The sequence below is a fragment of the Oryzias latipes genome, chromosome 4 (genome assembly GCF_002234675.1).
Source record: "Oryzias latipes chromosome 4, ASM223467v1".
Lineage (NCBI taxonomy): Eukaryota > Metazoa > Chordata > Actinopteri > Beloniformes > Adrianichthyidae > Oryzias > Oryzias latipes.
The window spans coordinates 22,785,899-22,808,853 of record NC_019862.2 but is presented as its reverse complement, the minus strand read 5'-3'; the positions used below and the strand labels follow the sequence as shown (position 1 = coordinate 22,808,853).

The 22,955-nt window shown below is 40.2% G+C and overlaps 1 protein-coding gene across 1 annotated transcript in view; it reads right to left on the bottom strand.

Moving 5' to 3' along the window:
• The window catches only part of pik3r3 (phosphoinositide-3-kinase regulatory subunit 3), a 248,651-nt gene that overhangs the window by 100,045 nt on the left and 125,651 nt on the right, over nucleotides 1–22,955 (bottom strand). The window contains exons 5-6 of the mRNA XM_011474287.3: nucleotides 18,993–19,185; nucleotides 15,243–15,328 (exon numbers count right to left, since the gene is read on the bottom strand). Of these exons, the coding sequence (XP_011472589.1) occupies nucleotides 15,243–15,328; nucleotides 18,993–19,185 (279 nt within the window). The remainder of the gene's footprint in view (nucleotides 1–15,242; nucleotides 15,329–18,992; nucleotides 19,186–22,955) is intronic.

Sequence of the window (22,955 nt, the reverse complement as noted above, 5' to 3'; positions counted from 1 at the left end):
AGTGGAGTAATTTAATTTTAAACATTTTTTAGACTTACTGGAGTCTAGCCGAATCTTCATGCTGGCTATCGTCATCGGCATGATCACTAGACCTACTACTTTCTGCTATATCCTCCTCACTTTCGCAAAAGGGTTCGAATCGATACGGTTGCAAAAGTGACTCATCATCATGATAATCTCCGCAACTTTCCTCTTCATCTTTCTGTTCATCTGATGATAAATCGCTAATAGAGACGGTAGCATCACTCTGTGCATCGCTATCGGTGCTAGCCATGTTATCTTCCTTGTCTTCCTTTCGTTACGTCACAAACAGGGCGGCGCGAATTCGGCGGAATGCGTGAAGCCGGCGGCCGTCCTCGTTGTTTATATTGCGTTTTTCGCTATTCTTTTTCGAAAAATATTAAAAACAATCGCAACATGAAATAGAAACTATTTACTATATTTTGGCTTATTAAAATAGGCCATGTCACCCACACTTTAAGTTTCATTTTCATTTACCAACATTCAACCCTGCATTTTCTTCTAAAATGCAGCTCCTTCTAGTTTACAAAAAAATTCTTTAAAAATCAGACACTGTGATTTTCTGGATTTGTTTTTCTCATTTTGCCTCAATAGTTGAGGTATACCTTTGATGAAAATTACAGGCCTTTAATCTTTTTAAGTGGGAAAACCTGCACAATTGGTGGTTGAATAAATACTTTTTTGCACCACTGGAGTTGTTTTTTTTAATATGTTGCATATTTTTTGTGTTTTTAAGTTAAGATTTTAGTGAAAGTGTTTAGTTTTATATATAGGGAAAATGGTGATGGAATGAAAAAAAATGACACTTGGGCATTTTCATCAACAGGGGATGAAAAGTGAAATAATTTTTATAAATTTTCCAATTATTTTCTTTTAGGTTAACATGAAACTCTTTCTCACAATAAAAAAAAAACCACCACAAAACTAATTGTTAAGTTGGGTTTGCTATTAATTTCTTTCATATAACAAAAAAAGTATCTCATTGTTACTCAGTGAAGAGTTAAAGTCAGCAGATTAATTGAAGACATGGGAGAGAGTTCAGGGCAGGACAGGGAGGACGCTGCGATTGACGGCAGGATGAATCAGGGTGAAGATTGCGGGCCGGCCTTGAATGCTCATGAATCACAGTACAGCCAGCATAAACAGTCACCTTGGTGTGTGTACAGAGCTTGAACTCAAACCCCGGAGGGTAAAAACACAAAGCCGTTCAAGGCCAAGAGCTGCTCCAACCAGACCAATTTAGAAGTAAAACTCAACAAATTAAAGAAAGGGAGCGAAGAGTCTGGTGCATACTGATCAGCCCACTCGGTGGCCAACTGTTCCCAGAGCAGCCTCAGGCAAAGAAATCCACTTAACAGAAAATCACGCAGGTTTGAGTCAGGAAGGAAAAAAAAAGTAGGGATGATTGAAAATACACACATATGGGCCAAAAACAAACACACATTCTTATGGAAGTGATGACACAGCTTTTTACAACTCGCACAGAAATGTTCTGTAGCTTAGATGTCCAAACCTTAAAATGACTGAATATCTCTCTCATAGCATGTCTTAATTTTGTTTTAGTTGCTAACATTGCACTTGTAAACAACATATTCTGGCTGGTACACATCTACCGTAGGGTTTCTGCAGTGTAAGGTGCTCTTAAAAGCCTTCATTTTTTTCAAGAAACGACAGTTTATGTTATAATCCAGAGTGCAATTTATATGGAATAACTTGGTTGTGCCCACCGATGTGGAAACAATTTCAAGAACAACACAACACTGTCAAAATGGAAGTACCGGTATGTCTGCCTGAACCCAAATTCACTCTGGTCCGTCTGTGGTGCGTCTTTGTTGCGTTCTGTGGAGAGTCCGTCTAACGACCATCAGTTAGTTTACATCAGGGGTACACACACTTTTTTGCCATACAAGCTACTTTTAAGCCAACAAGCATTCATTGTTTTTTGAGTCTAAAATACTATGTTTACGTACCAGTAATTGAAATACTACACAGTAACAGTACATACAGTGATAGCTTTGTTGTGTGTATTAATACTATTGCTGTTTACATAATTAGAACAGATAAGGCATTTTATCATGAACAGAAAGGAGCGACATTTCATGCTCTGCTGTATACTATGTAATGGGGGGATCATGATATTTCTGAAAAGCGGCTGGTTTAACCACGGCTGAGCGAACGGTGGCCCCTTCTCCGTGGAAGAAGTGCATGCTTTAGGACAACACCGCTGCCTGAGTGAGCTCAGATCCCCTGGGCGGGAACTGCAGAACTGACATGAGGCACCGTGGCAGGACGGCTGGGTCAGACCGGGCATCTCTGTGTCGCTCCTGTTCGAGAAGGCACACGGGGTGACCCGGGCTTCAATGAACACTTCTGTAGGCCGGAGTGGTCCTCCGCTGTGGACTTGTCACGCAACGGGGCTTTTCGGTGGCAGAAAGAAGTTCCGCTCATTGTATTTAAACACGCATGTGCAGTGATGTTTCAGAAGATGTTCGATTGGCCGTTCTGCATGTCAATCAAGTCACATTCTTGATTTCTCTTTGCTCTCTTCACCCATCCAAAACTTAAGTAGTCAGGCCCCATGTCCTCTCCTTCCTCACTGAGTCATATAAAATGTTATGCTTTGGTACTTCCAAAATTAAAACTTTCATTGTCCATGGTGAAAATGCACGCCAATGTTAATGTGCGTTACCAGGTGGGCACGTCACCTGGGATATAACATACATTTTTATATAGAAATAAAGTCTAAATAATAAAGTTTTCATTTTGAAACCAGGACCTGCTTTCTGTTTGTCTGGCTTTTTGCAGCGACATTGACGCGTCACCAGACCGGAACACGACAGAAGCCATGCAAACATTACGATTGAGTAATAAACGTTACTTTTTTTTTTTGCGTCAACACAACAAAGACGGACCAGTGGAAATCACCCTTTATGAGTTGCATAAAAGTTTGCTTAGTGTTATTGTAATAACCTCAACGTGTAGCGGTGTTGGTTTGTATGTATATGTATGTGTTACTATCAAAGTTGGGAGTTAGCATAGTCACAGTAACATTTGCTTAAGTGGTATTAGTCTGTTTTTTCATGTTTTGCAAACAGAGTTTGGAGTTACAGGTATGGTGACGCTTCTAACGTGGCTAACGTGTGGCCTGTTACACACAAGTCCTAGAGTAACACTGAATGAAGTTAATAAAATCAGACTGACTGACTTGTCTCTGATTTATTGGTCTCATGTGATGCACCTCATGGTCCAGGTGCGCCTTTTAATGACATAAATTAAAATTAGGTGCGCCCTATAGTGCAGAAAGTATTGCACTTTTTTAGAGTAGTTTATGTATTTAGCTGCTGGGCCAAACACATTTGGATTTGAATTCTGTTTTCTGCATTAGTAAGTGAGGCTGACAGACAGATTAAGGCAGCATCTGCACTTATGTGAACCATCAACCTATAGTTCCATCTCACAGATGGACTCAAGTTCAGGGTGAAGAACACAAGGACAAGACTGCTGATAAAGCCAGTTAAGAATAGCCTCATTTAACAGAGTTATTGGATTCCCCATTAGATGTAGTTAAAGGAGTTGAGCCATATGGGGCAGGCTCATCGTAAAGCTACAGCTCTGTTGACAGGAGCCTGCTGAGGTGTTTAGATATTTATTCAGGATGGCAACCAGATGCCTTCCTGGTTGCCATTTTTCTTACATGTTGGATCATGGGGAGGTTGCATGAAAGACCCATGAAATAGTGGAGTGAGCCACTTTGCTTAATGTGCCGGATCCATGTTTAATAATGGATATATGTTGGTCAATAGATGGATGCAACTGGGATGTACAAACTGCTACTAGGTTAAAAAACAATACGTCTGGTTTTGGTGACCAACTGAAACCAAAACTTTTACTTCAGTTCCTGATTCCCTCTTTTGGGGATTTTTAATTTAAAAAATAAGTCAAATCATTACATTCCAAACATAAAAAGCAGTCCTATCTAAGAAGAAAACAAAACAGACAGATTCAGACTAGAAGTGATGAGGAAAAGTTGGCGGCAGACAGTGTTGCCAGGTCGGGCAATTTCCTGCCAAATTAGGTAGTTTTATCTCCGACTTCATGGGTAAGTTTTTTCTTGGGGCAGGTTTTGGTTCCGTATTGAAACACGTTTCAACCAGGGACATGTGGTCATGGGAGACAGGTGTTGCCCTGCCTCTAGCTGCTAATAATAAAATAAAAATGTGCCCACTAATCTGTTCTATAAATGCAATTTATATGTATGATTCTAGTCATAGAAATACTCAAAAACGATGTATTTTGTGTTTTTCCTGTACAATTATAGCGTAGGCTGTGAGGTGAGGCCACACCAAGCTCTGTTTCACATTAGGCAGTGCAATCCCATGCAAACTGGGTTGATTACTTGTCTTTAGCTTACTCGGCGTATGCTAATATTTAGGCCTGTGTACTGACAACAGCCTGGCAATACCATTTTTATCACGATGCATATGTCACATTACGATAAACACTGACCAAAAATATAAACGCAACACTTTTGTTATTGCTTCCATTTTTTATGGTATGAACTCAAAGATGTGAAACATTTTCCACATACACAAAATAACCAGTTCTCTGAAATTTTGTTCACAAATCTGTCTAAATCTGTGATGGTGAGCACTTCTCCTTTGCCAAGACAAACCATCCCACTTCACAGGTGTGCCATATCAAGATGCTGATTAGACAGCATGATTATTGCACAGGTGTGCCTTAGACTGGCCTCAAGAAAAGGCCACTTTGAAATGTGGTACCTATCCCTGGTTAAACTGAGTTACCAATGAGTTATTAAGCTCTGTAACAACAACAACCACAAGGCCAATGAGTGAACGTCTAACATGAAGTGGTTCTTGTGAGATCTTGTTGTTGTTATAGTGCAGTGCAGAGCTGCAGAAAGAGGCTTGGTGTGATGTGCTGCCAACTAGTCGTTGGGGGTTTAAGTGAGACACAAAAGTATTTCCCAAAATTGGTTTTGTTTTCCTGCACCCTTACTTATAATGTAAAAATTTTTTTGTTGTTTACTTTTTTATTACATGTCTTCACGTTCCATTTGATAGTTAATGTATTTCCCACTTGTCAATCTGACCTGATTGTTCAGCCACACTGAAAAGACACGAGATGCAGCAGGCTGGAAAACAACTGTGCTTTTTGTGATATTAGTTAAGACACAAAAGATCATTTGTTTCATGAATGCATTTAGGTTTTTGGGAGGATTGTTACTGTTGGAGTTGCACAGGATTTCCTGTTTATACACCATTAACAGCAAATAACTTATCTGATTTAGCTTTTAAAGTTTAATGATACTTGAAATGTTTTGCATGCACAATAAAAGTTTTGTAAAATTGTAACCACTCTTTAATATGTTTCATACGCAGATTTATTTACATTTTACCTCCATAAATTCATAAAAAGTAAAAATCCAAGAACAACTTCCACTTTTGATCATGATAATGAGTTACACCAGAATCCCTAAATATTTCACTATTTGTTTTCTCCCTTTCCTTTCTTTTAATATTATTATTATTTTTTTGTTTGTTTTTTGGTGGTCTCTAAAAAGGTGGATAGGGGTTCATTGTTTTATGTTTTGCTCAGACTGACTGCAAAATGGCGGATGGAATATCATTAAAACAACAAAGTTGGGCATTCTTTTGTTTGTATAGATGACTTTTGGGCTGGAAAACCGCGACTCTATCTGGCAACACTGGTGGCAGACAGAAGAAATGCTGATATTTCAGGGTGACCTCATCCTTTCACCACAGCTGGCCCACAGTAGAAAATGTTCACACACAGCTGGTGGTGACACACACCTCTGCTAAAGGTGTGAACGTGTGAATGTGTACGCTCACTCTGTCTTGCTGAGCTGCTGGAAAACTTCCTGAATATAAAAGCAAAAGTTTAATCTTTATTTCTGTTTAAATAAGTATCAAAATGGATTAGATAAAGAGTTATATGAAGGATTTGGTGAATCACTGAAAGATGAAGCAATTTAAAAATAATCTGATCTGTTTTAGGATGATTAAGTTTTATTTCATCCCTTCCCTCCTGAATAAAACACATAAATAATACCAAATACTTGATGCTACAACCTTGGAGGTTTTTGTTCTGATGGCAAAAATTTCATTTCAGTTTAATTCAATTCATTTTATTTATATAGCCCAATATTACAACACAGCTGTCTCAAGGGGCCTCACTATTTGAACTCCCAATCCCACCACATGGATTCAATGAAATGTACAAATTTGCTACACAACTGAAAAGTAATCCTTTTAGGGAGAAGCGGCTTTCTATTGGAATAATCCAAACAGGTTATTTTGAATTTCCTCTCATTACCCAAATAAATGAAGTTTGTAGAATCTGAGATGATGCTCCTGTGTATCTTTGTTGTTCTTTAAAGTTTTGCATGAATAAAGTTTCTTACTGCAGAATAATGCAATCCAGATTGTATGGAAATGGCCTTTAAAGAAATCCCAAATGGATAAAACTCCAATTAATGCTTCTCCTGAAGTTGAACGAACGTGAAATATGTTGATCCAATGCGTAAACAAGCGAGGATTACTGCAGCAAAAGGCAGGAAGTTCAGCTTCCCTGACCTTATGCTCTTTAAAATTACATATGAAGGGATAAACGTTGCAGTCACGGGCTGTTTGATGTTAATTCAAGCTCTACACGAGTGCATCAGAGCAGCGCGTGGACGTAAACATGGAGAGAGCTTACTCCAACATTATAAAACAAGTCAAGCAGAGGGCAGCGCGCTGGATGATGGGTGTTAGAGGATAATCTTCTTGTAAATTGAGCTCAGGGTGAGGCTGAGCAAGGCTGAGTGTGGCTGTGGAGAGGAGGACATTCTCCAAATGTAGCTTTTTAGATGCAGTTTTTCACCTAAGAGTTTTTTTTTTACATCTATTGATCGCTTAAGTAAATGCACAGCTGATTTTTGAAAACGCGCTAAAGGTGTTGGGAGAATAAACAACTGCAGAGTTAGTGGTTTTTGTAAGTGAAGGAATCTTGGTAGTTTTTTTTAATTTGTATGTTTTAAGTATTTTAATTTTTAGCATGCTAGTAAATGGGCAAATCTCGTTTTCCACTTTCTGCCTTTTTTACGATATTATGACGATTTTCTTTAACTTATTTTCAGCTTGGGCTGTACCAGTAATTAGAAGCTGGGTAAAAAAAACCAAAACATAACAAATAAGTAATGATTCACAAGTATGTGTGTAATGTATGCAAGAATTTAAAGTGGGTTTCAGTCATTTCAATCAAGTTCAAAAAATTTGAATATCATAGTTTATCCATTTCCAAACTTCCATTCAAAAGATTAAACTTTCATAGATTATAGATTCAGGGCCCACTGTTTAATTGATTTCAAGTTTCTGAAATCAATTAATAGTGTTTATTTGTATGTAAATTGCGGTTCCAGTTCATAAAACCCACAAAAACACGATTTCAAAAAAATAGTGTGTTTCGCAGAAATCTGCAGGACATACATTTTATAAACTGAGTTTCACCAACTAATCATCAGAGCACCTGCATGTACAGCTTCCCCAGATGACATTATATTGGTTCAGTTTGGTTTAATATGGTTCAGACTTGACAGAAATGACAAAAGTTCCTATAGCTCAGGAGGCTGGCTGTTCACAGAGCGCTGTGTCCAAGCAGATAAACAGAAAGTCTAAAGGAAGGACAAAATGTGACAGGAGACGATGCAGCAACAAAAGAGACGACCGTGGGCTTCAGCAAATTATCGAAAGATTCAAGAACCTGCAGACATCCAGAAAGAGTGGAATGAGGTGGAGGAACAGCTTAAAAGACTCCACATTCTGGAGAAAGGCTACAACGGTCGGGTTCCTCAGGTCAAACCACTTCTGAGCCTGGGGAAAGGGAGGAAATGTCTCAACTGGGTCAAGGAGAAGAACTGGTGGCCAGGGTCTGCCTTTCGTTTGTGAGTCAAGGGACGACTGAGAAAGGAAGACTGGTGAGGAGCAGAACCTGAGCTGCTGGAGGTCCAGTGAAATCTCCTCTGTCAGTCATTGTTTGGGCTGCACAGTCTAGCAGAATGTTCTAGAGGACTTCATGATTCCTTCTGGGGAGGATCTGGACGGAGATGTAGAAGTAATCTTCCAGTAGGACCTGACCCCTGCCCAGAATGTTTAAGTATTGAGGATTGGACTTTCATTTTGAAAATACCTGATTTTCAAAATAAATACCGATTTAATGTAATCATAATCTCTGTCTTTCTCTTTTTGCATAAAACTGAGAAGTATGATTTCTTTGGTATTGTGGGTTTTGAGCTGAATGTGTGTGTAGCATGTTTCTTTACCTAATATGAGCATTTGCTGGGACCACGCTGTCCACATGACAGCAGTAAATGTCATGCAGTGGTACTCGGCATAACAAAACATGATTCGTTCCAGTTGTGCATTTGTTATGTGAGGTGTTTTTGTTATATGAGACACAATTTCCCACAGACCTTTCTGGTCACTGCTAAGGAGAGGAAATATCAGCAATAACGCTCAGCAAACAGAGAATGAGTTTTGGAGTGAAAGCCACTTTGTTTTTTTTATCATTTAAAACCAGATGAGCAAGGTTTGGAATTATCACACATGTTGCTTTCCAACAATGTTTGTAGATGGTCCAAAATTTAAAGCAAAAGTAGAAAAGAAGAAGTACAAAATCCGGCAGTACCTCAATTAACCACTAGGGTCTGAATTTTGTTTTAAAACTGCTGCTTTTCTTTTCTAAGAGTTCAGGCTTGTGCATTATCAGGAATTTTTATTGATTTATTTTTTTTAATTGACATGTGGATGCCATTGAGAACTACTTTTTCCAGCCTAAATGACCACTTATGGAACACTGTTCAGTTAAATGCAGAAAACCAGATCAGTGTGTTACTTGGCTTCATTTTTTCTGTACAAAGCAACTAGGAGACTTAAATAACCTTTATTCTCTCAAGAATCTAAATCTAGCTGCTTCACTTACAGATGTAATCTCCTACAATCAATTAGTCAAAGTTTGAGGGGTGAAAACTCGTATTTTGTTACATAAGGAATTTTGCTTTCATTACCCCAAAGATGTTTTTTTTTTTAATTGGTAATTTCATTGGTTAAAGAGGAAAACGGTGCAAACGTTTGTCAATTTTTATTTTTCAAACCTTTAAAAAAATGGGGGAAAAGTTTTTATTTGAAAGAACAACCTTCATGGATTATGGAAAAAAAAAGAGCGTAAATGAAAACCTCCTGAAATTACTTTAAAACACAAAGACACAGATGCAAAGAAAAACGAATAAAACACTCACTTAAAGCTAAGCCGTGATTCGACTGTAATCACATTACACAACCATGACGCCTTACACAAATTCACACATCGTACAGTCATATGAGTGTGTGTGTGTATGTGTGCCCCGCGTCTGACCCCTTACAGCTGGATTATTCTGAATGTTAAACTGACACTTTGCTCCTCTGGGATTAAGATGGGTTTTGTGCGAAAAGGCTCAAACACACAGTTTGTGACAGAGTACATGGAAAATTAATGTCTCCAAACGCAGATAAACTCCATTCTTGTGTTACAAACTACGACAAACTCATGCATGGATGCTCATTGTAACTGTGAACATCTCATGAATTCAATATAAAGTCACATTTGAGCTGGTTTGGTATTTTAGCTGAGGCCCCCCCCAGGCAGATCGAAGTTCCAAAGGGCTCCTAAAGACAGTCCGTCCTTACAGGAGATGATCTCCTGTAACCCAAAGGGTTGCCAGAAACTTTTTAATGTCTTCCATAGAAATAAAATAGAAGAGAAAAGGAAAATAAAACTATTTATATCATTCTAATGCGTGTTATGTTTATTATTTTTAAGTATGCGTTACTCCAGGGTTTAGGATGGAAATGTGGACATCTGAAGAAGTGGGAACAAAAAATGTAAGAATCGTTTTTTCTGATGGAAAAATAAATCTAAAGGATAAAAATACAGTACTTAGTTTTTCATCTTTGAAACAGTTTATTATAGAAAGTGTGTGTTAACGCAGGGGGAGGGTAAAGGGTGGGGGGGTATTTTAGTTTATTCTTTGTCTGTTTTTGTTTTTAATTGCAAAGTGCTTCGGGCTGCATAATGTTTGAAGGCACTTTTCAGAAATAGTTTGATTTTATTAATTTACTGTCAAAAAAATCAGTAGATTAAATGATAAAATATGCCTAACAATATCAACCCCTTAACACTGGTGACATCTAAATAACATATGCTCTTTGTCGTTACCCTAAAGCCTTTATGCAACCAACCTGAATCAGGTGATTCAGAGAAAAGCAGATTTTTTATATCGGCCTTGCACTGATATGTAATACATTACTGTAGTGCAGAATACGATTCAAGACCGCTTTTTTCAGCGACAGAATCAGCTGTTACTGGTGTAAAGTGTTGCATATCAGCGAAAAGCTGTGCGTAAACGGTTGAAGAGTTCCAGTAGACACTGAACCCCACATTGCATCTGGTGGTTCTAGGTTGGTGCCAGTGTTTGCCAGTGGAGTTGCCATTAATGTGTGTGAATGGGATTGGGACTGCAAAGCACTTTGGGCCTTCTAACATTTAGTTGAAAACAGAGAGCTCTCAGTTGATGGAGAAGGAGGGTGGGGTTGCTCCACACTAACGGTCCCGCCCAGAACTCAAAGGTAAATTTCTAATGAAATTAGAAGTGGGACTTTAAGTATAAAGTCTTTTGAATTTGCTGGCATTTAAACAACTGAACACAGAGTCCCCTCCCACATTCGGAGAGTGAAAATATATTCAGAAAAAGCACTTAATGTAGCTGGCAAACAGACTAAATGGGTCACAAAAACCAATTGAGACAGAAGAAGGTTGTGTCTTTTTTTGGTTTATTCTTCTTGAAGAGGAGGCGTGACCTCTCATGTGAGTGTTAACCTCCAGAGGGAAACAGCACACGGCCGAACGCACCAAAGGAGCACTCAGGTGGAGTATCTGCCATATATTCACCGCGCCTTTCACCAACAGACTGAGAGGGTGGCTCTCCTGAGGCGTCGGAGGGCGTCGACGGCCTCTCACAGCTCGGCTGAGGGGTTAACACACAGCCACCAGGCACTGCGCTGAACCCTGACCTCTGCTAATGCTGTGTGGAGATGAGGTGGGGTGGGTGGTGTAATGGGTGAGAAAAATGCTCACACGTGAACCTGACCCTCGGTTTCAGCCTGACCCCCCCTCCCCCCCCACTTGGCACACATTCATCAACGCAAAGAGCAGACGGGGCCGTCACTGCGCATGGTGTCACCTTCGCCCAGCGAATGACCGAACACCTCCGTGTTGGCGCAGAGCAGCGATGCCAAGCGCTGACATTTGAATAATTGCATCACACGACTGCAGAATTAATGTTGTGTGTTTCAGATCAAAGGTGCGCTGCAGTGAATCACAGACAGGAAGACGCTGTTGCAGGCCACGGTATATTATGCTAGCTAATGAATTGAACAATGCATTGCAGCTTTTATGTAAAGCTCTTTACAAATGTAACTAGGAGAAGGAGTTAATGAAATGTTGTGCTTGTTTCCGTAAAAAGTGGTTTTTATCAAAGAAAATTCCATAAAGAAACATACATTTCCAAGTGGTTTTGAAATAAATCCCAACAGCACAGAATGGCGATGGTTGAAGATTAATTAGTGTTTTATTTGATTTAAAAAAAGGCATAAAGTCAAACTCCATCACTATAAATTTCAATCAAATTGTAATTAGCTTATTAACCTACTCTTAACAAGTGTCCTCAAAGGAAATTTGATTTTTGAAGCTATTCGTAGTAGAAAGTAGAAAAATACACAACAATACATGGTGTATTAAGGCTTAAATGATACAACTTTACCACCCTAAGCTACCAAACGCAATTTATGCAGCGTGTGTGTCCAGTTTCAACGTTAAGTCAATGTACAGAGATGATCAGAGATCCAGTGGCACATTTTGAACACCGAGTGCAGTGCGGTGGTCTGGTTGCAGTGCGTTTCAGGTCATGGCACAATGTTTTTGTAGTATAAATATCTGAACTCTGACAATGAAGAAGTGTCTCATCAACCAATTAGGAACCCGACTTTGGACCATTACTTGTGGATGACACGATCAGCGGGTGGAGTCCAAAACCAAAATGGGGGAAAATCTGATTGTTCTCCTCCTGAACTATAAATAAACAATAGCCAACTAAGTGTTGTTTCATTGCTGCTTTGATGAAGGTTTTGCCACAAAATGTTGGACACTGCCATGGATAATGGACTGGTACAGTCAGAAATCAGGAACAAACATAGCCTTTGGCACACAGAGGGGTTGAAGGACGCACTGGTTAGTAGACCTTGGAATTTAAGCCTTGACCAACAAAGAACAGGAACAGACAGAGCGACTTCTGTAAACTTACAATATGTGCAACAGCACTTCTTAAAAACAGATTAAAATCTTTCTTAAACAACCAGATATAAAATTGGTATCAAAGGGTTCAGAAGATTGATGAATGTCGTAGTAAATATTACTATGTAGAAAATGTAATTTATTTCTCAATAAAAGTCTTAGACATCAAAATATAGTTTTGATTGAGAGAAAAAAAATGGAATGTATTCTGACTAAAATGCATGAGTGTATTATCCCGTTTGTGCTTACTAATCCTGCAACATGCTGGAAAAAATAAGCCTGGAGCATCTATTATAAATACTGCCTCAGCCAAACACACACTGAGTTTCTGACATTTACTCCGGCCCACTCACAATGACCTCAGCACACTGACTTGCAATCAGTAACATTCCCGCTGTTTGACCTTTCTTTCGTCTTTACGAGGCCCCGATTGATGTTTCCACCACATTTAGTTCAATGACTTGCACCTAGGCTCCTCTGGGTGCACATTCTTCATGTCAACCTCTGCATTTTTGCTCTAAGAGTTACATAATAAAGCTGGGATTGACAGTTTAGCTTAAAAGACAAAGCTGACCTTCTGAATTCTGGGAGTAAGAACAGATTTAATAATAGAGACCAAAGCCAGTTTAGAGATCTGAGGCATGGGCCAATGTAAGAAATGCTTTATATTTTATATATGTGCTTCATTTTTTAATTGTTTTATTATATTATTCTCTATATATCCCAGAATGGGAAATTTGTTCTCCGCATTTGACCCATCCCCTGGGGAGCAGCGAGCTGCAGCCGAACTGCTCGGGAGGCAGTAGCGTTAAAGGGTCTTGCCCAAGGCTCCTCACTGGGAGATGGTAATTGCTCGCCATTGATATGGTAATTGCCCCATCGCCATTGTTCATTCCCCTCCGGGAATCAAACTCTGGTTTCCTGCATGGTAGTCTTACCTTACCAACCGAGCTACCCAGCCGCTAATCATCAGAAAAAAGCCCCAAGAGGATGTTAAAAACATCAAAAACACAATTTTCTATCTGAGTGGGTCTTTAGTTAAGTTTATCAATAAAGCAAAGATGACGAATGACCTGACCGTCATCCCAATTCAGAACCCGCTGAATCCCCTTTGGGGTTACGTGGTTGCTGGAGTCAACTCAGCTACTGTTAGGTAAAGTTGGGGTACACACACTGAACTGGTCACCAGGGCCCGCAATCACATACACATTCATACCTGAGGAACAGGTATGACATATGAAGCATGCCCGGACTGTGGGAGGGAGCGGGAATGCTGGAGAAAATCCACACATGTACAGGAGAGAAAATAGAAAAGACCCAGCTAGGATTTGAACCAGGGCCTTCACACTGTAAGGCAAGAGCGCTATCCACTACACCATTGTACAGCCTTAAACATACCCCTTTTAACTAATGTTAAAATTTCCACTCAGTATTTGTTTTGTTAGTCTAAATTGTTGGCAGTGAGGTATGGAAATGAGTCCTTTGAATGTATTCCTAGTTAACTTTCTGTTGAGAGAAACCAGACGGCAAAGGTGCAAATATGTCGCAGACACAAAAACAAAGAAACAAAACAACTCTGCATGTATTTGCAGAGTTCAAAAACCATGCTTGTGGCAAGCACAGGTCTATTTATCTGCCAACGTGACCAAAACCGACTTTTTGATCCTCACAAATTACACAAACGCATAAAATGAGAGTGAGATCATTCGTGAGATCAAGGGAATTGTCTAAGGCCTCCACACATGAGGTCATCAGGTCAGCAGCTGTTCAGCTACCAAACTGAATCTTTTCTCTTCTTTAGAAATCAAATAATGTTGAAAACTTCCTTCAACACCTGTTATCAGAAGTTCTGTTCCTCTTTCAACCCTGCAGGGATCGCAACTGAGAATCAGCTTTCACTGAGGTGGTTTGGAAGAGATTTTTACGCTGTTTCCCCCTTCTGGGACAACCCTGTATGTCATCCAGGCTGGGGACCTGCACAGGGAGACCCAGACTTGGACATGGTTAGGCTGTGCTGTATGAAGCTCAGAAATCAAACCCTCATTTGCCATGAGCCAATTGAGCTATCTAGCCGCCCTGCAAACAAGTCCATTTCCAGGGATTTTAACCACAACTCCTCAAACGTGACACATTTTTCCCTTCCAAACAGCCTGAAGGTCTAACAAATTCTTCTCACAAAGTTTTAAAATAAACTATAAGGCAAGAAAAAAGTTAGAGATAAATCCACCAGTCAGTCAGACTTTACTGTGTTCACAGTAACCCTAACTTGTTATTAACACGCTACATGTTAGACACATTAGAAGCGTTAGCCGCGGGTTACATTACATGTAACTCCCAAACTTGTTTGTTGATACCGCTAAAACTTTTGCTAACTCACAATCATATTAGTAATAAAAAACCACAGTCTAAAACGCTAGGTGTTGACAACGTTATTAACAATAGCACCCAACCTTGATTGTAGCAGATATAATCCACTTATAAAGTGATCGAGATTATGAGGCGCAGTTGTTTTTTGAAAAAAATTAAAGGCTTTTAAGCGTAACCTATAGTGCGGAAAATACACTATCAATGTTTATAGTCAACATTCTGTCAAATCTGGTTTAACACCAAATCAGATCTAAAATACATGAAGTTATACGTCAAGAAACTTTAACTTTTCCCAACAGACTTTCAAACTTTGCACTTACATGATTCATGGACATCCACTGTGTGAAACAGGGGGATGTGTGACACAACTGTAAGATCAGATGAGAAGAACTATGGCGCGCTGAGGACTCGTTTGCTGCTTGATTTTTTTTTTTTTTTGGTCCTACCTGGGGCCGCCTGCATCTCTGTAAGTCCTCCAGTTGTGATGAGAGCCTCAAAAATCTGGAGGTGAAGCTCTGGATTCACATCTGTTCTGTGGGGGGAGCCAAAAGAAAAAAAGTGTCATATGGATTCCATGGGCGGCTTTGATAATGATGATGCACTGAGCCCGACTTACTAAACTCCGGTGATTGTGTTTGTGGAAACAGACGGCAGGAATGTTCAACAATGATGTAACGAAGGAGCTCCATGACATAAAGAGGAGTTTGCAGCATCGTGTCATGTTTATTTTGTTCTGGTTCGAGGGGTTTCATAAGATCTGAGGGTGGGGCGTCCGGTGTGCTGCCATGAAGCCCAAACAGCAGATGTGTGGTGGGTCTGGATACCTCAACACTGCGCTATGACTCCAGAACTATCAACATTTCCACATGGAATAAACCAACAAGTTATCTGGTGGCCATAGAAACACAATACAAATTTCTGAGTCACTGCGTCTCAGGCACACTCATCACCATGAGGAATTCCTCTGTACATGCTAGACAAGAAGCAGCACGAGACAGAGGGAAACACCAACTCTTTGTTTGATCAAACCATCAATTTTTTGGTTTTTTATAACCGAATTTGAAGGTTTTAAAGAAGTTTTAAGCTCAAGTTACTTGCCTGGTTATTTTTTCAACAAATGTTGAATGGTGCAGAAAGGTCTCCACAACAGAGGCGAAATATCTGTCACAAAGTAAACAAATGAAGGGCTACTTGCTGTGAAGGTGCCAGTTTAAATCCTGGCTGGGAACTTCCAATGTAGGGTTTTTGCATGTTCTCCTTATCCATGAATGGGTTTTCCTCCCACAATCCAAAAAATATGCATTATAGGTTATGCTTAAGTCACACCCGCCCTTACAGGTGGATACGGGCTGTCTGCCGGCCGAAAATGGGCAAAGCTGTAAGGGTCACACATGGAATTTTAAGATCGTAGATCACTTAGCGAGCCGTGGAGTGACAGTGTTCATGTACACTTCTTTCTACATGCATGCTGCAGGCGAGAGGTGACAGGTGTAGTACCGTAAATTCCGGATTATAAGCCGCTACTTTTGTCACACGCTTTCAACCCTGCGGCTTATTCAATAATTCGGCTAATTCATGCATTTTTTCTTTTTTCTTTTTAATGCATTTTTTCTAATGGCTGCTAGGGGCGCTCGAGCAGAAAGGGTAAGAGTGAGACAGGGGGAATACGGTTTATGTGTCGAGGAAGGCGCAAGTTTAATGTAAATTCCTGCTTTGTGAATGAATAGCACGAACAGACCCTCATCATGGAAAATGTAAGGAGAAATGCATATGACGCAGCTTTCAAGTTAAAAGCAGTGTGAAAAAATCCACCATCACCAACGGGTTTGGAAAAGCCGGTCTGCTGCGTGACGGAGAGGACAGCGCAAGCTCAGGAGAGAATTTACCTCAGGATGAGAGTGACACTGACAGCGACAACGAAGGAAAGACTGAGAGAGTGTGTGGCGAAGAATGTCTGACGCTATTCCAATCCGACACTGAGGAGGAAGACTTCCATGGTTTCAGTGCACAGGAGGCGCGTGCTGTGCAGAAGTTAATGCTTCTCTCAGTGACTTTTCCCGGTATGTTTGTTTTAACCAGCCCTGTTAGTGCTGTTACTACCATATTGCTGCCGTGTTACTGCCGTGTCACAGGCACTGTTTGGAATAGAGCTGTGACAGTGTGGGATTTTTTATCCCCGCGGAGATGAAGCAGCAAAAGCACCCCCCCAACACAAAATCCCCCAGCGGCCGCATTGCAAATGAATACCGGTACAAGTAAAAATTACAACACACAATTCAACAAATAACAGTTAGAACTAACTATCTAACTAATGAACTAACTATATAGGTGTTGTAGAATGAGTATGTTTGTGTGTCTGTCAGCATGCTGTGTGTGTATCTGGAAGGAGCACAAGCAGCGCAAGAGTGAGTGAGAGTGCTCCTTCTTGCGCTGCACGCGTTCTCCCCTCTTTCTTACACAAGCGGCGCGGTTTCAGCACATACACATCATCATTCTACAACACATGTTTCAATGTGGGCACATGCGGCTTATAGACAGGTGCGGCTTATGTATGTACAAAATGTTTTTTCCTTTAAAAATGTAATGGGTACGGCTTATGATCAGGTGCGCTCTATAGTCCGGAAATTACGGTATACAACAGGAAAGGGGAAATGCAGTTGGTCGGATAGAGGCATGTCGTAAAATTTCTTCATTTTATTTATTTTCCTAACTTGTCCTGTCCAACAGATGAGCAAACAGATAAGAGCTTAATGTCTCTTGTGTTGGACAGATTGTACTGTTACAACATGGGGTTATGAATCTCCTGACTCACAAGGTGTATATTTGTATAAACCCCCTTTTGTAATTTAGGCTAAACTTTATTAATTTTTATGCTGATTATGTTTGTAATCGTTTTTTGTTGGAGCAGATGGAAAAGAAGAGGAGGGAAAAAGAGAGGGGCATGTCAGAGAGAGGGAGGTGGGGTGTCGGCACAAAAGAAAGGGGGAAAAAGGGGGGTTAAGGACATACAGTAGAAGGATGATTATAGAATGGGGGGAGGAGAATCATAAAGCAACAAGTCGCTGGAAGTTTATAATCATTACTTTCAGGTGTAAATGTTGGTCTAAAAGGGGCGGGGTCTGTCCACACGCACTCAAATGTTACCAACATACCTGTTGGCTTCAAAAATCTTCACATACAAACATCTCAACAGGTACACAATACAACTATATACTTATGCATTCAGACGAACATATGTAAAGCATTTCATTCAGTCACTCTTACTATTTGTGGAAAGGTGAGCTGACACCTGTGCTTGAGTGACACTTTATGTTATGCAGGGGTGGATAATGGAATGTAAAAAAATAAAATAAAGGTAGAGTGCCCGGTCATCGCTACACCAAGACCCCCGCTGAAGCAGCAGTTGTATCCAGGACGCCCCGACATATCTGCCACCCAGACCAGGGCCAGCAGGACCGCCATAGGTAGTATTTGGTATCTCTAAAATATTGCTAGGTGTCAATGTGAGTGTGTGTGGTTGTGTGGATAAGCAGTGAAGTGGCGAACCATTAAGTGTGTACCCCACCTTCCCCTAACAGCAGCGAGGTTTGGCTTCTGACCCCAAAAGGAATTAAGTGGGTTTGAAAGATGGATTGATGGGAAAAACTCTTTATAAGGTCCTAAACCTTCTGTCTATCATTTCTTTGTCAACTAATGCTAGTTTTTCACTGGGTTAAAATTAACTTACAACTATGGGGAAAGAGTTTAGCAAAAAAAAAGTATTATTTGGAAAAGCTATAAATCTGTATTTCACACAGTGGGACAGTGGGAAATAAATTATAAATTACTTTATTAAGTGTATCTAACAATTTGATTAGTTAGTTTTTCTTATAATTTTAATTTTTTTCTTAACAGATAAGACAACTAAAGTAACAATATAGTTTATTGCATGCTACAATGTCCTGACAATGTCAATGATGTAAAAAAAAAACCTACCCTTGTTAATTTTGTGAGGGCCAGATTTATAAGGTTATAAGGGTGATGACCCTTTGCTTGGGATTTGAACCTGTGACTAACCAGCAGGTAGGCAAGCCAACTGTTTAGTCCCATGAGCTACAGTCCGTCTGCAGGCCATGAGCAGATCTGAAGAATTGATGAAGCTGTGACAGGTTCAAATGCTTGGGAGCGAGCTCGTGAAAGATGAAACCCCCGTATACCTGAGAGGAGTTTGCTTGAAGACAACATCCGCGAAAGCTTGTGCCAGCAGCCGGGGGCTGGCCTGACCCTGCTGGGCGACCCGGTCCCAGTGCCTGCTGAGGCAGACCAGCAGCTGGTGGTTGGCTAGGGGCATGTTGGGAGACTCCAGGATACTTCTTAGTTTCTCCCCACATTCCTCCACTGTTTGATTCTCTGGAAGGAAACAGAAAAAATAAATGAATTTCTTGTATGTATGTATGTTTGTCCGTATATATGTATATATGTATATGTATATGTATATGTATGCATCCAAGAATTGGGACTCTGTCTCTTCATTCGCGTTGTAGCTGTCCATAGCGTAGCAGCGGCACGCAAAGCATCCCACTTATGATACCAACGTAACAATCCAGCCGGACCTTCACTTTAGCGGGGTAGTGAAAGCCAAACTGCTATTTAGATGGCTTCATTGGAGAGCTGTCCGTGCCCCTTGCACCGCACAACCCCGGACAGTCCCAGGTTGAAAGAAATAGGCAGAGAAGTCAAGTAGCCTTTTCAGCATCAAGCCCGTTTAATCAAGCACACATACAGCCCAAATAGCATAGAAGTCACTTCTGTTGCCAGTACTCTCACTCATGGTTTTCATCCCAAAACTCCCCACTTCCCATGAGCCTTAGGGGCTGAAGGCGGGGCTAACCCCCAGGTCGCTACAGACATATATATATATATACAGACATACATACAGAAAGGTATGTTTTTTGGAGCTAGTTGTCTCTAAAGTATCTAGCATGCCAAAAAAGTATGGTGGCACCCCTGACCTGAACTATGCCCAAAATTTGTTGAAGCCAGAGCTCAACGTCTCTATGACACATAATATGTCAACAAAACTATTTTTATCATAGACTGCAGTGTTTAGGAGGGCATGATACCACCCTTTCCATTTCCTTCAGGCTTACAATACGTTTTCCAAAACTGTGTTGCACGTTTTAGTGATTAATTTTTCAAAAAGTCATGTACAGTCATACATCAGATGGAGTTCAATCATATTTGCGGTACGTAAGCGCTCTCCACTGGGCCTCCCACTGGCAGAACACATGACAAGCATGTATGCCTAGGAGGTCATATTTTAATTAAAATTGGTTTGCCTCCATGAAAAGGTATGTGCTTTTCGAAAACATGCATTTCTTATCATTTTTTGTTTTACTCTGACAATTGCTTGCAAATTTTTTACAATTGATCTCAAACTAGGTTTCCAGTGTTCCTTAAAAACTATCTTTGGTGGAAGGAACCACCGATTTTAATTTCACCCCCTCTTAGCACATAGAGTACACTACAGACTTAACATTAACATACACAAAAAAAAAAAAAAAACATCTTTAATTGCCATGGCTACCTTCCTTGGAGCTCCACATTAATTGATTGGTCACTTAATGTTGAACACATTAATTGATTAATTGATATTGATTGATGTTTCTTATCAGCCTTTCTGATTAGAGGGAGTGGCTCTGTAATTGGGTGCTAAATGGACAGCTTTGAAGCTCTTATCCATCATGGATAATCCGTAGCATCCTCTCCATCCTGTACTTGACGGACAGCTGAGCGCCTTTTCCAAGAAGTTAAGGCAGCTTTGCTGTCACACCAACTGCTACAGGAGATCATTCCTACCTCACTCTATTGAACTTTATAACTCATCATTCTCTTGCCATGAATAAACTCATTTGATCTTTGTCTTTCTAAAAGCTGTAATTTGATTGATTCCCTGATTTTGTCACTCATTGTTTGTTTGTTTGCTTCTGAGCCTTTACACGGTCACTGTAACAACCCACCTTCGCAAGATGGGATCAATAAAATTGCTTTACCTTATCTTATCTTATCTTAAACATTGATCTGCTTGAAAAAGGGACACAACACACTCTAAATTTGTGATTTGCACTTTACCATATACTCATATCAATGTGACCATTTATTTGTTTTAGAGACACTATTTTTTCTTATCACTTTTTCCGCACTTTGTAGACGGTCCCTTGGCAGCTGATTTACTTTTTTGTCTCCCAGTTTAATTCTCTGTCTTGAGTTCCAACAAACCCATAGACACTTGACTTCAGTTTTAAATGTTTATTAAAAGCCCCCAAATGCTTTCATTTTATATGCGCAATATGCACATCCATCTTTACAAACGTTTTGATTTTTTCAATGTTTTCGTGGGCGAAACGCAGACACGCCAAAAAGGCCGGTTTTACGTTGACGTCATGAAATGGCGGCACCCACATGGAGTGAAAGGCGGTGCCTCAGAGATCAAGTCGTCTTACTTCTGGGTATGAAAATGTGCTGCAAAAATAACTCCTTTTTCATAAAATATTTATTGTTTAATGTGTTTAAATAATAATTCTGCGAGCCACCTGCATGCCCTGTAAAAGTTTGCCCATTTTTCCCCCACAGACACCCCATAACTGCCCGTAAGGGCGGTTGTGACTAAGAACGTCTATAAATAAACTCATAGGATGACAAACCCATGAATCAAAGGGAGAAACAAAAGGCAGACGAGCTTAAAATGAACCAGACACCTAGAAATGCTAAGGATGATTAGCTTCAATTAAGACAGCTGTGGATAACCATCTAATGAAGTAAACCTGTGACGGGAAAAATACATTTGACAAAACCTGTTAACAGAACCAAAAAATACAACTTAGATCAAACAAGGCAAGATGTGCTTCATACCAATGCCTTTATCTCTAATGAATAAATAAATAAATAAATAAATAAAATAAGGGGGAACCCAAAAGCCTTTGATAATCTCTAAGGTCTCATATTTTTCCCTTTCCATTTACGATATAGGAATGACAAAGTCAATTTTAGGGTTTCAATACATTTTTTCTATAGGCTTCACATAGATCACTTTAAAGGGGGTCACATTTTTGACAGTTCTTAAATAATGGCAGCAGAAAGCACAATGTTCCAATATGGCCTGAAACTTGTTTCATAAATGGCAGATAAAGTAGGGGGACACTTGGCCCTGAGCTGGGATCAGTCTGATGCTAAGTGATTAGTGTTCAAGAATGTGCTTAATGGGCCCAAATCTGGTGAATCTTGCTCCAGGCTTTTTCTTTCACAGCTCCATTCCGATACACGAAAGACTTAGTGTCCAATGTATTCCGGTCGGGCACAAACCGTAATTATTAATTTCCTTTTCATGATCATTATTCAAATAAGTGGCACTTCCATGAATGAAAAGGGACGGCATCTATACGTCACTGCAAAATCTAAATTCCTGTTTGGTCAAAGTTCAACCTGGTTGAACTTTTAACGAGTATTCAATGGCGTACGGTCGTAGAAAAATTTGTGCAGCTTAGTGTGAAAGAGAGAGTTTTAAACGCGAAAGCCAGAAATGTGCATTTACGTGTGTTTACAGATTTTTCATTGATAGTCGTCGCTTAAATATCCATTAACAAGTCAGTATGAACATTCATTCATTCATTACAGTTTCATCCCATTTGGGGTCACGGGGCTGCTGGAGCCTATCCCTGCCACTTGTGGGCGAAGGGAGGGCACACCCTGGACAGTTTGCCAGTCTGTCGCAGGGTCACAATCACACACCCATTCACACTCAAACCTAGGGACAGTTGACCTATGAGGCATGTTTTTGGATGGTGGGAGGAAGCCGGAGACCCTGGAGAGAACCCACGCATGCACGGGGAGAACATGCAAACTCCACACAGAAAGTTCCCCCAGTGATGTACTTCTGTTTCCTGTACCCCAGGCGGGACTTGAACGGGGGCCTTCTTGCTGTGAGGCAAGAGCGCTAACAGAATTAGCAATTTCTTCATTTATTATCTCGCTACTCTCACCTCAAAAATCTTACAAAAATGAAATAAAAGAAGGTAAGTGGTAAACAGATGTAGCAGAAAGAAAGTCTACATATGAGGACACATTGGGGCCTGCTGAACAGCTGAATAGATGCTCTGGATATACACACATTCATAAACATC